Source organism: Muscardinus avellanarius, assembly GCF_963383645.1.
Source record: "Muscardinus avellanarius genome assembly, chromosome: 3".
Lineage (NCBI taxonomy): Eukaryota > Metazoa > Chordata > Mammalia > Rodentia > Gliridae > Muscardinus > Muscardinus avellanarius.
In genome coordinates this window covers 74,415,288-74,431,410 of record NC_137788.1, presented here as the reverse complement: position 1 = coordinate 74,431,410, position 16,123 = coordinate 74,415,288, and the positions used below count along the sequence as shown (strand labels likewise).

The window sequence follows — 16,123 nt, the reverse complement described above, 5'->3', positions numbered from 1 at the left end:
GAAGGTATTTCTACCAATTTTACTAACACAGGTGGGCACAAGACAAATAATGTTATGCTTGTATATGAATATGTCACTATCCATCTCATTAGCATGTACGAGGAGGGCAGGGTAGGGAGCGGGATGGGATGTGGAGGGAAATAAACTAAGATCTGTGTGCATGTATGTTTGTGTCACATTGAGCCTCACTATGCTGGATAATAATAATGCACTAATAAAATAAGTTTAAAAAGAAAATACTTGTAAAAATTTATCGCTTCACAATAAATTTATTTATTGTTCTTGAATTGAAAGTTCAAAATTCAGGGTTAAAGCTGGGCGTGGTGGCGCACACTTGTAATCCACGACAGGAGGATCGTAGTTCGCAGACAGCTTCGGCTACTACTTAGTGAGGACCTTCACAACTCAGTGAAACCCTGTTTCAGACATAAAAAGGACTAAAAAATAGGGCTGGGGGTGTAGCCAGGAGGTAGATGCCCCAGGGTTCCATCCCTAGCACCACCAAAAAAAAAAAAAAAAAAAAAAAAAAAAAAAAAAAAATCAGGGTTAAAATTAAAACTATGATTTTCCAAGTTTGGAAAATTCTCTGATACTGTATTAAAAAAATGGAATTTTTCTGAGCCATAAAGAAGCACGGGATTATGTCATTTGCAGGAAAAAATAGAACTAGAGATTATGCTCAGTGAGATCAGTTTAAGAAAGTCAAGGGTTATATGTTTTCCCTCATATGAAGAAGCTAAAAAGAAAATAGGAAAACAAAGGAAACTTTAGTGAAATGAGAAAACAGTAATATACTAGGAGGGAACAGGCAGAGAGAGGCAGAGAGAGAAAAAACAAGGATTGAGGAAGAAAACAGTTCAAATAAGATTATATAAGGTTTCACTCCCGATCTCGCTAGTGGGTAAGGAGGAGGGACTGCAGGGACACAGAGTGAAAAATACCAACTACTGTGTGCATTTTTATCTCTATCACTTTAATATCCTATATCCAAGGAATAAAACAGCAAAAATAAAAGGAAAAATAAATATTTTAAATAAAAATAAAATTATGCTCTAAGTATTTTTTTTTTTTTTTTTGGTGGTACTGGGGATGGAACCCTTCTACCTCCAGGTTACACTCTCAGACCTATATATATTTTATTTGGAAACAGGGTCTCTTAAGCCAGAGAGGCTGACTTTCAGACCTGCGTGACCCTCCTGTCTCCGCCTCCCAAGCGCGTGGATTACAAGCGTGCACCACCACGCCACCAATTTAATGTGTCCTTTGTTATTAATCGTACCATCAACTGTGAAAGCATTACTGGAAGAATCTACTGTATAAAACGGGAGGCTCTTGTTCTATTACCAGCAGAAATGGAAAGGAAGCATTGCCACTAGTTCAACACTGGTAGGCGGGCCTCCTCTGGCAGTTCTGTTATAGTGGTAAAGAGCATAGACTCTGGGATCAGACTTCCTGTGTTCTGACTCTACCTGGTATGCCTTAAGATTTTTGGCCTTAAAATGAGGATAAAAACAGAACTTAATATGCTTCACAGAGATATCAGGATGAAAAAGAGATAATATTTTTAATCTTAATTGGTTAAGCTTCCCTCCTCCAAATTGCTTGGGACCAAGTATTTCAGATTTTGAATTTCCCAGATTTTGTTTGCATATGTGTAATGAGATCTTAATGATGAGACTGAAGTCTAAATAGGAATTCACTTATGTTTCTATCGTATAGTCACAGCTTGAAGGTGCTTTTATATGATGTTTTTACTGTATTTTGACTGCACCCATCACAAGAAGTTACATGTGAAATGTCCTATTTGTAGTTTCATATCAGTATTCAGAAAATCAAATTGGAGCATTTTAGATTTTGGATTTTCAGATTAGGGATAGCCAACCTGTCCATGTAAAATACTTGGAATGTGCCTAGAATTAATGAGTGCTCATAAATTTAGGTATTATTATTTCCCTATGCAGGAGCCTACGCTTAGCTCACAACTATAATTCACAAGATATTTAAACAGGTTCCATCCTTAATGTGATGTTTTGCTTTTCTGTATAGTAGAAGAACTTAATTTCAGCTATTAGAAAGCTGTAACTGTATCTCTCAAAAAAAAAGGAAAGAAAGAAAGAGAGAGAGAAAGGAAGAAAGAAAGAAAGAAAGAAAGAAAGAAAGAAAGAAAGAAAGAGTGAGTGAGAAATAGGGAGAGGGGAAAGGATTTTAATATTGATAGTTGGGCTAAATATGTCAATTTGTTGCTCAGAATTTTTCAAATACATTATATATAATGTATTCACGTCATACCTGGATATAACCTTGATGGTCAATTAACAGATTTTCAGGTTTTAGATCTCTGTAGATGAGGTCTAAGGAATGAAGGTACTCAAATGTTAACACTATTTGAGCTGCATAGAACCGTGCATGAGGTTCACTGCAAAAAAACAAAAGAGTGACTTTCTATAAAATGGAGAGTAAACATTAATTTACAGATGATACATAAACATCAGTACAGGTTAAAGGTATTTCAGTAGAGAAAATAACTTTTCTTTTAAATGTATGTAAAAAAGTTTATTTCCAAATATTTGGTAAATCTCTAAACTGTCTTCAAATAAAGCTTTGATACATTTAGGTGGTATATTTCCTATGTACCTGTAAATGCTTCTTATGTCTATTTACACTGAGGAAGAGCAAAACCTTAAAAGTCATCTTATTGTAAATTATTATTGCTCATATCAGAAGGTAGTAATGTCTTTAAAACTGTATCTGGGGAATGATAAAAAATATACAAATTGCATTGTCTCTCAGAGCCCTTGCTATAGTTAATAGGCTCCATCTTCTTTTCTCACAAATCTCAAGTTCTTGGAGAATTTCACCACATAGAAGCTCTTTAAATGCATTAATGTGACAATTCATTTTAGCCATTTTATAATAGCTTCTGTTACAAAAATGACATCTGCTCATTACAGAAATCATAAAATATTGATAAAGAATAAAAAACCCCAAATTCCATCCAGAAACCATATGCAATCTTGGCACATAAATTTCCAAATCTATTATGTATGTTTATAAAGATACAAGGATATATGTATAATTTGCATGTTTGTATAAACATGCATAGTTTTTGTATACATGAATTACACCAATGTATCTTTGCGATTTTGACATATCACTGTAATTTTCATGTCACAATCTGAGTATCATTCCAATAGGCTATGCCAATTTTCTAATTTAGATTTCTAATTAATTTTCTAGTATATTCACTGAACTTTGTGAATCTGTCTGACAAATTGCAATGATTTTTGGATTTACATCTTTAATAAAGACACTTAACTATCAATAGAATTCCCCTCAAGATGGATAGCATGAATTTGATCTGGTAGCACTAGAAATAGAAACATCATCAACAACAAAACAACAAAAATAATAATAATTAAAGATGAAATATATGCTGCTACTTCTCCTTGTCACTAAATTTTCCAGGTCCTTGTGCTTATGTGCTAAATCAGGTGCTAAGTAAATATTTGTTAAATGAATGAATAGGAAAAGAAAAATACTATCACTATTTACTACATTGTGATGAGACTATAAGACCATAATGCACAAAAAATATAACAAAAAAAGAAAATACTTTTTGGGCAACATTTTGTAATACCCTTCCAATTTGGGCCCTAACCCAATACTGTAACAATCTATATCCTCTATCAAATGAGGATGCATGAGGAAAATTTTGTAAGGAGAAATTGTAAGACTCATCCTGTTATTGTAATATGTATCCCTAAACTTGGAAACATTCAGCTCAGAAGGCCCCTTTCGATTTTCTCTGTAAATATAAAATATTCTCAGCATCATATTTTTTACAAATATGTAAATGTAAGAGACATGCAGCATTTTATATTTATTTATTTCCATATATTGACATCTGATTGATGGAAAACAGTCATATAGACCTATAATAAAATGTTGTGAGAGCAAAATATTTTCAATGATATTTGTTATTGGGTATTTCTACTTAATATTGAAAGCAATGTAGAAAGAAATTTAAGCTGAATTAAACCCTAGCCTCCATTTAAGTAGAGAATCACATGACTGTACTGGTCCTGATTAAGTCCAGGCTAAACAATATCTTGAATTCTTGTTGCCTCTACATTTCTAAGTTAAAAATAGGCAATATTTAGAGTATACCTGTAGTATGTGTGAGAGGTTAGAAAAGATAGTGTCTCCATGTTAAAATTGGTTACTGCCATTCTGGATGGACTCAGTCTCCACACAACGCTGAGTAACCATCTACAGGACTTAACACTGTCCATCTTACATTCCCTGGTAGACATGGAGAATCCTGAACACTACTACCTCAGTGACAGCATAATTATGAAGGTGCCATCTTAATTTTATTAAGTTTGTAAAAGTATATTCTCTTCCTTTTAAACAAAATGTTACATTAGAAAAAATGACAGTTTTTTTTTTTTTTGGTGGTACTGGGGTTCCTGGAAGCCCTTCTACCTCTGGGCTACACTCCCAGACCTATTCTATTTCTATATATATTTTTTAATATGGAAACAGGGTCTCTTAAGCCAGCACGATCCTGTCTCATGTTATAGGGCAACATGAGGATTCTGAGCCTGCTTAAACAAGAGTAGGGAAAGAGGTAAAAAAGAAGTGAAAGAAAACTATCAAAGATAAATAGAAGCTACTTTGCATTTGCAAAGTCCCTAAAGTATTAGGGGCCTACACACATTACAGGTCACTACATGAGTTTGGGCTTAGGCCCCAGTAATTCAAATAACTCTGAGGTCTGCCTATGATCTGATACCATCTCGTGACAGTCCAAGTTTATCACCATCTTTTATATAAAGTGAATTATCTCATCAGTCCTATTTGAGTTCATATTTAATATTTAACTTATTCTGCTGCTGAGTGAACCTGGGCCTGCTCTTGATTTTAACTTCATTCTACTATACATTAGTAATTAATAGTAGTGGCTTATGTGGTATTATGCACAGGTAAAACTATCAGAACCCATAACCCATCTTAAGATCTTAATTGAGATCTTATTAGGGACAATCTAATAATAAAACACAAATACCTTTTAAATTATGGATACATTTAAAAAACTCAATATAGCAAACTTTAAGAATTAAGTTTTTGAACAGCACACTTTTATGAACTCATCACCCTATCATTGTTATCAGTTGTAAATATATTCCTTTCTCATCTTCATCTTTATGCAAACATGTTCCAAATATAATTATTAAATCATTATTGTTATATATATTTCAAATGTTGTTTTATAAATATTGGTATTTTAAAATTTAATTATTTTTTGCATTTTCTAGAAACTTTTCAAGTAATCTCACAATATGTTCCAATGACAGAATATTTAAATTGGTTTCACAGTACTTTTATTTGAATTTCATATGGTACAGCTTTTTATTAATGCTTCTATTTACTGCTTCACGTAGCTAAAGTATTGGTTAACTAAACAAATTTTTGGCATTGACATTAACTTAAAATTCTGATATAAAATAAACACAAAGAGAATGAAAATCACTAGTTACCTGAACCTTCCAATTCTTCTTAGATGTGAAAACATTTCACCCCCAGGGACATATTCCATAACCATGTATAAATTAGAATTATCCTATAAGCAAATGAAAGAAAATAAAGTCAAAATTATAAAACCCAGGTAAATATATTTTAAAATTAAATCATCTTCAGTTAGAAGAGGACACAACCAAAATATATCTGACATTACTAAAATTGGGAAAAAAAAGAATAAATGGAAAATCCTTTATCTTCATTTCCCCCTCCCCTGACCCGTATTCTTAAAACAATTTAGTCTGGGACTTTTGCTGTTCCTATTCTTCCAGGAAACATCTAACTCTTGAAGAATTAAATACTAAGGCAATGATAACAATATTACAGCATATACAAGGAAATAACAAAGTTAAAAAACAATTTGAGAAAGCTAATAAGAATATTTACATTTGATGTCTGAGAGATTAATGGCTTTAATATCTTAAATACATAAGACTTCATTTGATTTAAAGTATAACTTTTCATGATTCACAAGCACAAGGAGATGCCAAGTATCATTCCAAAGTGCTGAAAAGCTGACAGTTTAAAGAATAAACTTTTTGTACTTTATTAGACACTTGAACAGTGGAGCAAAGACTGTTCTGATTTATATAAGTAAAAAAAAAGAATAGACCACAAATCCCCAAGTAAGAGGAAATGGTGAGATGATGGTAGGAAGTGTTTCAGAGAAGTAGAAGATGTATTCGCATAATCATTGTATGAATGTAAGGACTGTTTAATAACATATCACTGTTTCTAGATCACTAAATTTGATTTTGTAATACTTTCCCGTGAAAAATTATATGTTATCTTGAACAACTGCTCCAAGGAGCAGTAAAACATTTTCCAGTGTTACTAAGTTTATAAGCACAAAATTTAGTTATATAAACCTAAGATTTTTTTTCTTTATTTATATTCTCCAGTTAGTCTTATCACCTGGTTTAGAATTCTATTATAGTTTTATTAAAAAAAAAATACACCATGTTGACCGGGCGTGGTGGTCCATGCTTGTAATCCCCGTGCTTGGGAGGCGGAGACAGGAGGACTGCGCAGGTTCAAAGCCAGTTTTACTGGCTTAAGAGACCCTGTTTCCAAATCAAAACCTAAAAAATAGGTCTGGGAGTGTAGTTTGGAGGTAGAAGGGTTCCACCCCCAGTACCATCCCCCCCCAAAAATACACCATGTTGAAAATATCTTATTTAGCTATCACTAAAATTTACCTTAAAAGAATATTCCAGTCGAACAAGAAAAGGAAAATTCACTGCCTGTAATATTCTTTTCTCATTCAAAGTATGCTCTATTTGCTTCAGTTTAACAACCTGTAATTGAAAGATATATTTTAGTATATTTATACAAAACTTAAGTTACTATTATTTTAAAAGAAAAACCATGTTTTCCATATAACAACAAACTCGAATAAGCAAAAATACTAGACTCAAATAAGAAAGATAATAATTATCAATGAGGTTTATGAGATTCAAATTAGAAAAGTATAATAAAGGAATTTCTAAATTTTTAAATTTATGTCTTTATGATTTTATTTTGTGATATTGGGGATTGATTCCAGGGACATTCTAACTTTGAGCTGTATTTTCCAGCCCCATTTTTAATTTTTATTTTGAAACAGGGTCTTGCTAGGTTGATGAGATTCTTACTCCTTGTTGAGGCTGTCTTCAAACCTGCAATCTTCCTGTCTTAGCTTCCCAAGGACTGGGATTACAAGAGTGCACCACTGAGCTTGACAAGGATTTTAACCTTTTTCTTAAGAAGATCAACTATGAATTAAGAAGCAAGAACCAAATGGGAACAAGAAACTGACACACAAAATTACTTTAAAAATTAATATGTGAAAATCTTGCATCCTAATGACTTATATTCAAATGATAGATCACTTTTACTGATTTAAAATACTTTAGAACATTAGTCAAGAAATTAAAGACCAAGGAGAAGTAAAAATTTGAAAAATAGTGGGTAAAAATGAATAATCTCATTTTATAATACTTGAATAAATGCAAGTACAAATTTTAAAACTTTAATTCACCTAGCCATAGAAGACTATGCACAAAATATTGGCAAAAAAACACCGCATGTCTTTGTAACAAAAAAGTCATTTAAGATTTATCAAGCTTCCTCTGGATTGTCTACTCAACAGAAGGAGAAAGCAATTTTTCCTGACTTCATGAAAACTGTAATTTTATTTCACATGAATTCTATTTTGAATTTAAAAAAAGATAATTCTGGAAGGCATAAATAAATGTGTTATATAGGTATAAATCATTAGAAGGTGGCATTCTCTCTTGCTAAAGGCTTATTATCAATGTGGGGATAGGGAATAGTCAAAGAAGTAGATCAACTGAACTTGAATAGGAAAAATAATTAAAGATAACAGCCAGTTATTGGTACACTGCATAAAATTAGGAATACACAAATAACATTGAGCAAAGAATAATTGAATAGTAGTAAGAACATTTGAATTTTAATCTAGGCTTTCTATTCAATCAGCTTTGTAAATTTGCAGATGCTATTTCAACTCTTTAAATTCATTTTTTAAATCTGTAACATAAAGTGGTTGGATCACTACTGTCCACATTTTAACTGTCTACTGAACCAATTAGTCTAAAATTATCACAACCAAATATACAAGATCAGCTGGAGAATTACTGTTGCTTTGTGTTGACTTTTGTAAATGATCATATAGCAGGTTTTTAATTAGTCACTAATAATGTGTTACCCTATAAAATAATAAAAAACTATAATAGAAAGGCTTTCTGCATTACAGCCCTAAGTTAACTTTATATGTGTTGGGTATAACACAATTAAAGTAGAAGTGAATTGAAGGTATATGAACTGACAAAGCATATATGCTTAGCAAATTTTAAAATTAAGTAATTAAAAATTAACCATTTAAAATTGAGTTTACATACCTATTATATACGGCATAAAACTAGGTGTTACAAAGATAAGGATGAGAAAAATCTCTACCTTTGTGCTACATAAAACCCACTTAAAAGTAGGATGCATGAATATGTGAATAATAATATGTGAATAATTGCCAAAGAGTTATGTTGTCATAAGTTATCAGAAGAAAAATGTTTCTTTTAGGTCAAGGACATAATCTTTTTGGTCTCAGATATAAAAGGCTGATACTAATACCTACTTTAGAAGTGGCTATGTGCAATCACAATAGCCAAGTTATGGAACCAGCCTAGGTGTCCACCAACAGATTAAAAAGATTATAAAACTGTAAAAATTTACTTAGTCAAAAAGAAGAACAAAATTATGTCATTTGCAAGAAAATGAATGGCACTAAAGAACATTATGCTAAGTGAGATTAGTGAGTCTAGAAAGTGAAGGGTCATATGTTTTCTTTCATATGTAGAAGCTAGAGAGAAACTAGGAAAGAAAAGGAACTTCAGATAATGGAGAAATTCTAGTGCAGCAATGAAGGGGGTCTAGAGGAGGAAGGTGGAGGTGAGGAGAGATTTGATGAAGGAAATACTTTATTTATTTATTTATTTTTTTGGTGGTACTGGGGTTCCTGGAAGCCCTCCTTCCTCCGGGCTACACTCCCAGACCTATTTTATATTTTTGAAACAGGGTCTCTTACACCAGCACGGCTGGCTTCGAACCTGCGCGATCCTCCTGTCTCCGCCTCCCAAGCGCGGGGATTACAAGTGTGCGCCACCACGCCCGGCGAAGGAAACACTTTAAATAATGCTATGTACATATATGAAATTGTCAATGCCAATCTCAATAACATGTATGGGAGAGGAAAGAGAGGGAGCAGGGAGGTCCAGAGTGAAACACACCAAGTGCTAGATGCATGACTTTTCTATTACTCTGAACATCATTATGGTATACAATTTCTATTCATCAATAAAAGTATTTTTAAGAAAGTAACTATGTGGCATAATGCTTATCATGTGATTAATATAGAACTTGGCACAATGTAAATGTTCGATAAATTTCATCTGTTGGTATAATCTATTTTAAAAGGCAAGGATTGAATTGAGATTTTAAAAGTGGATGGATAATAAAGGTTAGAGAAAGACAGGGGAGAAAGTTCACATCACTCAGGGTTTGTATCTAGAACCAACAGCTGAAAGAGGAAAACACACATTCTTGGGAACCATAAAGACTTTGTAATATATCAAGATTTAGCATAATTCTTTTTCCTTCCTTTAATTGTTGATTTCTAAGAATACAGAAGCTTAATATTTAAAGCATGAATATATCAGGTATATATATCATATATATGTTTATATCAGGTATATATACCTGATATAAACATATATACCTAGTATATATAATTAAACATATTATTGAAATATAATAATTATATAATATATAAATAATTATATTATTAGATATAAATAAATACATATTTATTAGGTATACCAATACATGATAAATATAAATTATTTTTTCATGTGATATAGGTTTTAAAATTTCTTCCTCCTCTGACATTTTAAATTTATCATATCCAATTAAGTTAAATAAGAGTTTCTATTATAAATTAAAATAAGCATAAAATAAAATTACTAAATTTTTGTTACATCAATTTAAGGATTAAGAAATTGATTTTGCATCTTTACACACAAGGTAGTAAATTGTAGATTTGCAGGTTCCTTACATGTTGAATTCAATGTTTTGTTGGTAAACACACACACAAAACTACTGAAGTAATAATGTATCACTATATATTAAAACTATTAACTATATATCATATAATCATAATAAATCAGAATAATAACTGAATGCAACAATAAAATTATTAAAAGGCATCAATGGTAGTACTTCATCATACTACATCTATTTAAAAGTCAAGTTAATAAAACTGAAGTTTAGCCTGAAAAAAGAGGATGAGGAGCACTAACCTTCTGCTTATCTAAGATCTTCATGGCATAATACTGTTCAGTGGCTTTATGTTTCACCAGCATGACTCTTCCAAATGAACCTGTTCCAAGGGTTTTTTTCCTTTCGAAATCCTCAAGCCCAGCATTACTCTAGATTTGCATAAAAAATAAACCTTAAAATGAGAAATTCTCATAAAACTATGATAATTATAATCATCTTAGTAACATATAAACATAATAACTTAATTTACAACTATCCATTTAGAAACAATATAAAAAGTCTATTCACATTCCAGGTTGTTGGTTCTATTTTCACTATTAAAGAAAAAGGGATCTACTAACAGGAGAGAATTATATTGCAAAATGAAGCACAGAAAGCAATGGGAGGAAAGAAAATCCTTGGCTGAAAAAAGGTCATATACCAATATGAATTCCTAGTACTGGACTTCCAAGAAATTATTTCTATATCTTAATATTTCTATTAGGTTCTAATAAATGATTTCTATATTTTAATTTGACCAGAAGCATACTAATAAAATAGCTGCATAACCTATATAATCTTAGTGTAATTTAATTGTAAAAAATAGGTAAGCTGAGAGTTCCAAGTCTTTTTACTGAAGCTATTTGCTGAAGAAAGCACTGACTTCCTTTATTTGTATCTTTATAAAAGCTTATAGGATGGATGAAGTCTGATTCTATAATAACCCGGTATTACCTAAAATAGTAACAATAAGGAAAGAGAGTTCCTCATTCCATAAAGATCCAAAAGCTGGAGTCTCAGAACAATAATCAGATTCTTTTTTTCCCTGAATAGATGTTTTGTTACAAGCAAACATCTTTGTGTGGTTTTGACTACAGCATAAAATAAAAGAATTGAAGGCATCAATCTATTGAATTTGTTGCTGCAACAACAAAATGAAAATTACTAGGAACAAATTATGTGCTAAATAGCAACAAGTAGTAATTGCAGACCCATTTGTTTAATAGTTTCAATCACAAAGATAACCATGAAAATTGTAGAAAAGTATTTTCAAGCTCAGCCTGTAGTGTTTAGCTTGATAAAAATATGGTGCAGTATGATTCTTGTATATGTGATGAATCTAGATAGTTTCTGGAGTTCATTGTTCTTGATTTTAATCTCTGTTACAAATCAGAGCTTGTCTTTAAGATACAACATATTTCCTTGTTAGGTCATTATAACAAGGGAAAGCATTCCTATATTTTACTTATAAAATCTGATCTCATATTTTAATTTTATACATAATGAGATTCTTTATCAATGCAGAAAAAAGCCCTTACAATTCTGATTGAATTAACTTCATGGATTATTTAATTTTTGGCTTTAGTAACACAGATGTATTAAAATGTTTAATACATTACCAAATAATGGAAACTTCATTAATACACAATAGGACATATGCCAGTTTTCATTTCCTCCCTTCTTTCCTCCCTCCCTTACCCTTTCCCTTGTTTTCATTTCTTCCTTCTCCTTCCTTCCTTCTTTCCTTCCTTCCTTCCTTCCTTCCTTCCTTCCTTCCTTCCTTCCTTCCTCCCTCCCTCCCTCCCTCCCTCCCTCCCTCCCTCCCTCTCTCCTTATCCTAGGGATTGAACCCAGGAGCTCTGAGATACATCCCTAGTTCTTTTTATTTTTTAAATTTTGAAGTAGGCTCTTGCTAAGTTGTTGAGGGTTTGGCTAGGTTGCTGAGATGGGTCTCAATTCTCCTGTCTCAGCCTCCCAAGTACTGAAATTATAGGAGTATGCCACCACACTTGGCTTGCTTTCTTTATATAGTGAATAATATGCCATCTTCCTCACCTTTCTTAATGTTTCTTGTCATATAATGTCTAACCTTTTGTAATCACGTCTAACTTCTGTGTAAGCTATCAAAGATAAAATTCAAAATTAATATATTCAAAATATCAACAGCTGGGCGTGGTTGCGCACGCTTGTAATCCCCGCTAGGAAGGCAGAAACAGGAAGATCGCAAAGGTTCAAAGCCAGCCTCGCTGGCTTAGGAGACCCTGTTTCCAAATAAAAATAAAAAATAGGTCTGGGAATATAGCCCGGAGGTAGAAGGGTTTCCAGGAACTCCAGTACCACCAAAAAATAAAAAAACAAACAAAAAAATTAAAAATAAATAAAAAAATCAACAGCTTATAGTCACTTAGAATTAGTATCAAAATTTATATTTAGGTATTATATAAAAATTAGCTACTCTCCCAATTTAGGTATACATAAAATTATCAATTAATAAATTAAAACAGAACATGGTAGAATTCCCATTTTAAGCTAATATCTACTAATGCTACTGAAAATTAAAATTTCTGTAGTAGTAAAACACTTAAAAGCATGAGTTATAATTTTACCTAAAAAAGAAATTTTAAATTATAGAAAAATATAAATATTCCTTACTGGGGGAGGATTCTCCCACTTTTTCAGAAAGTCTTCTTTGGCTTTGGCTAGGAATTCTTTCACTGAAAATATATAGAAAAACAAATTTTGTCGTATTAGAAAATTCACATCACATATTTCTATTATATATAGAATTATATTACATACAAATATTCTTGCTTTTAAAACCAGACTTATGCCAACTATTTGTGAGGAAATGTAAATTCACCACTATGATACACTGGTGACATATTTAGTGTCTCTAAACAAGAAACAAACACTTCCTACAATGTTTTAAGAATCTGTAATATTGTTCTATATGGAGACTGCTTTGATAATAATTTCAAATCCAGTAACAGCAATACTGTTTCTAAAACATACCTGAAAGTAATGTAAAGGTTAGAAATCAATTCAAGACAAAGTAGTGATAGCAAATAAGTCAGCAGTGATATTAATAGAGGCTTTAAATACAAGAACTAAAAACATTTGAAGGACATCAATCATTTGATTTGTAGGGTAACAAAAACAATTGGCTTTGAAATAAAAGGGCTGTGTTCAGGTATGAGGATTTATGTTAGTCGATTTGTGTTTTCTTTACTGAAAATAGAAAAGGAAAAATAACAGACTAACAAACTTATAAAGGATATCCACAAAGGCTTAAGTAAAAAAAACAGCTGGGCATGGTGGTACACGCTTGTAATCCCGGTGCTTGCGAGGCAGAGACAGGAGGATTGCGCAGGTTCGAAGCCAGCCTCAACTGGTTTAAGAGACCCTGTTTCTAAATAAAATATAAAATAGGTCTGGGAGTGTAGCCTGGAGGTAGAAGGCCCCTGGGTTCCATCCCCAGTACCACACACAAAACAAACAAATAAACAAACAAACAAACAAACTACAACAACAACAACAAAACCCAGAACAAATCATCACCACCACACCAATACAAAATCTAAACAGCTTTAAAGTCTCACTAAAAATTTGGGGTAAAATATAAATATCTGAATACTTAATTTAAACTTGTATCAAAGTTAAGCAATTCAAAACCAGATGCTTATAACTTGATTAATGACAACTACATATTTTATAGAGCTGTGATTTGAAGTTTTAAATTTGTTAATTAGATTATGAGTTACTTAAAAGTATTCCCCTTTTATATTGTCTTTCCACAAATTAACAAGGGCTTCTACTTACAAAACAACTTCAGGTGTTAAAAAACAAACAATAGCCAGGCGTGGTGGCGCACGCTTGTAATCCCCGTGCTTGGGAGGCGGAGACAGGAGGATCCTGCAGGTTCGAAGCCAGCCGCGCGCGCTGGCTTAGGAGACCCTGTTTCTAAATAAAAATATAAAAATAGGTCTGGGAGTGTAGCCCAGAGGTAGAAGGGCTTCCAGGAACCCCAGTACCACAAAAAAAAAAAAAAAAAAAACAATAGAGAAAAAAATCCAGTAAGATAAAACGGCATTATAAAGATGTATTTTTGCCGGGCGTGGTGGCACACGCTTGTAATCCCTGAGCTTGGGAAGCAGAGACAGGAGGGTTGTGTAGGTTCGAAGCCAGCTCCACTAGTTTAAGAGACCCTGTTTCTAAATAAAGTATAAAAATAGGGCTGGGAGTGTAGCCCAGAGGTAGAGGGCTTCCTGGAACCCCAGTACCACCAAAAAAAAAAAAAAAAAAAAAAAGTATTTTTTTCTTATAGTTAGGAATGAGAATAAAACCTGATTTCACTGGTAGTTATTTTAGTATTTCTTTTTTTTGAAAGGTCTCAATATTTCTTTATATCCATAAATAAAAAGAAAATGACAAAATAATTTTAAAAGGTAGAGAAGATAAAGTGAAACTTTAGTGGCACATTGGCAATTATTTCACAAATACTGAGTGCAATGAATGATGTTTGCATGTATGCCTCTACCATGCTGTACTCCATTAAGATGTATGGCAACAATGCACCAATTAAAAAAAGAAAAAAGAAAAAAAAAGGACAGAAAAAGTTTTAAGATCCCTTACTATGCAGTAGTACTAAAGTGGGGCATTTTGAGATGCACATTTTTATTGTCCCCCTTACCCTCTTTTGGCAAAACACTGTAACTAAAAAGACGTTTGGTATTTAAAAGTTTTGTGATTTCAAGTGATAACAACTGACACCAGGAACAGGGTTTTGTTTTTAAGTAACACTAGAGTATGAATTTCTAAATACATTTTATTACTTTCTATAAGCTGTCATTAGTATTCTACTACAAATATTTTTAAATGCCTATTTTATTTACTTTATTGTGGTACTGGGAATTGAATTCACAGGCATTCTACCACTGAGATACACTACCAGACCAATTTTATTTCTTATTTGGAAACAGGATCTCACTAGGTGGATGAGAGTCGCACTACTTGCTGAGGCTGTCCTTGAGCCTGTGATCCTCCTGTCTCAGTCTCCCAAGTACTAGGATTACAAGTATGTGCCACCATGTTGGCTTAAAATGCTTGTTTTAGAAAATAAATTAATTTTTAAATAATATTCCCATTGTATGAAAATCTCACGTATCAAAACAATAAATCTAATACTTGTATGTAATTATCCAAATATAATCTAATTCCTCCAAGGGATGGAAAATTGTACTAAGTTAATATACTAGTTATAATTGAAGAATGGTTTTATAAGACTGGGAGGCATGAAACAAACATGTTTGCACATGGTCTTCACTTGAAGATAAGAGCTATGAAATAAAACAGAATTTATTACAAAATGCAACTATGGTCTTCAAAAATCACAACTTAAGATTCTCAAAATGTATATTTGATTGCCTTCAAAAATATGTTTAGTTATATTTACATACAGAACCTGCGTATCAAGTTGAAGTATAAAATCTCCAGATGTCTGCATAAGTACAGATAGTTCGGAGACAAAGAAGAGAATCAGAGAAAGAAAAATGTCTCTCATGTTTCAGCTTCTCTTGCCATGCTAAGTGGATGTGAAGTAAAGAAAAAGTAACTGATCAAAGGAAGGAATGGCAGTCTTTATCAAAGATGGCCAAGTTGATAAAATCTTTTTCCCCACCTGATGATGAGCTATTAGAAAAATTTCTGGTGCTACTTGATTTTATTCAGTAATAGTATACTCAGGAAATTCTTTGAAAGAGTTTCTGTACTCATCAGTATTCAGAGATTACTGTCAAGTAGCATTGTAGAAAGTAAGCAAGAGATTTCATATAGGTCTTATGTGAAAATTATTAAACTATATATTATGAAAAATAATAAAATTTGTGAATTATTTCAACATATAAACGGATTCCCTTTTAGATTAAGATAACCTTTAATTATGCAAATA

The 16,123-nt window shown here is 32.2% G+C and overlaps 1 protein-coding gene across 3 annotated transcripts in view; it reads right to left on the bottom strand.

Annotated features, from left to right (window-relative positions):
- Window positions 1-16,123, bottom strand: part of PRKACB (protein kinase cAMP-activated catalytic subunit beta) — a gene marked incomplete at both ends in the record, with an annotated part of 144,926 nt that overhangs the window by 30,166 nt on the left and 98,637 nt on the right. For 2 of the 3 annotated variants that reach the window (XM_080693197.1, XM_080693196.1), the window contains 5 exons: window positions 2,290-2,416; window positions 5,541-5,623; window positions 6,780-6,878; window positions 10,437-10,565; window positions 12,829-12,890. In XM_080693197.1, coding sequence (XP_080549323.1) covers window positions 2,290-2,416; window positions 5,541-5,623; window positions 6,780-6,878; window positions 10,437-10,565; window positions 12,829-12,890 — 500 coding nt within the window. Of the gene's footprint in view, window positions 1-2,289; window positions 2,417-5,540; window positions 5,624-6,779; window positions 6,879-10,436; window positions 10,566-12,828; window positions 12,891-16,123 lie in introns of those variants that run through there. The other variant, XM_080693198.1, reaches the window with a different exon arrangement.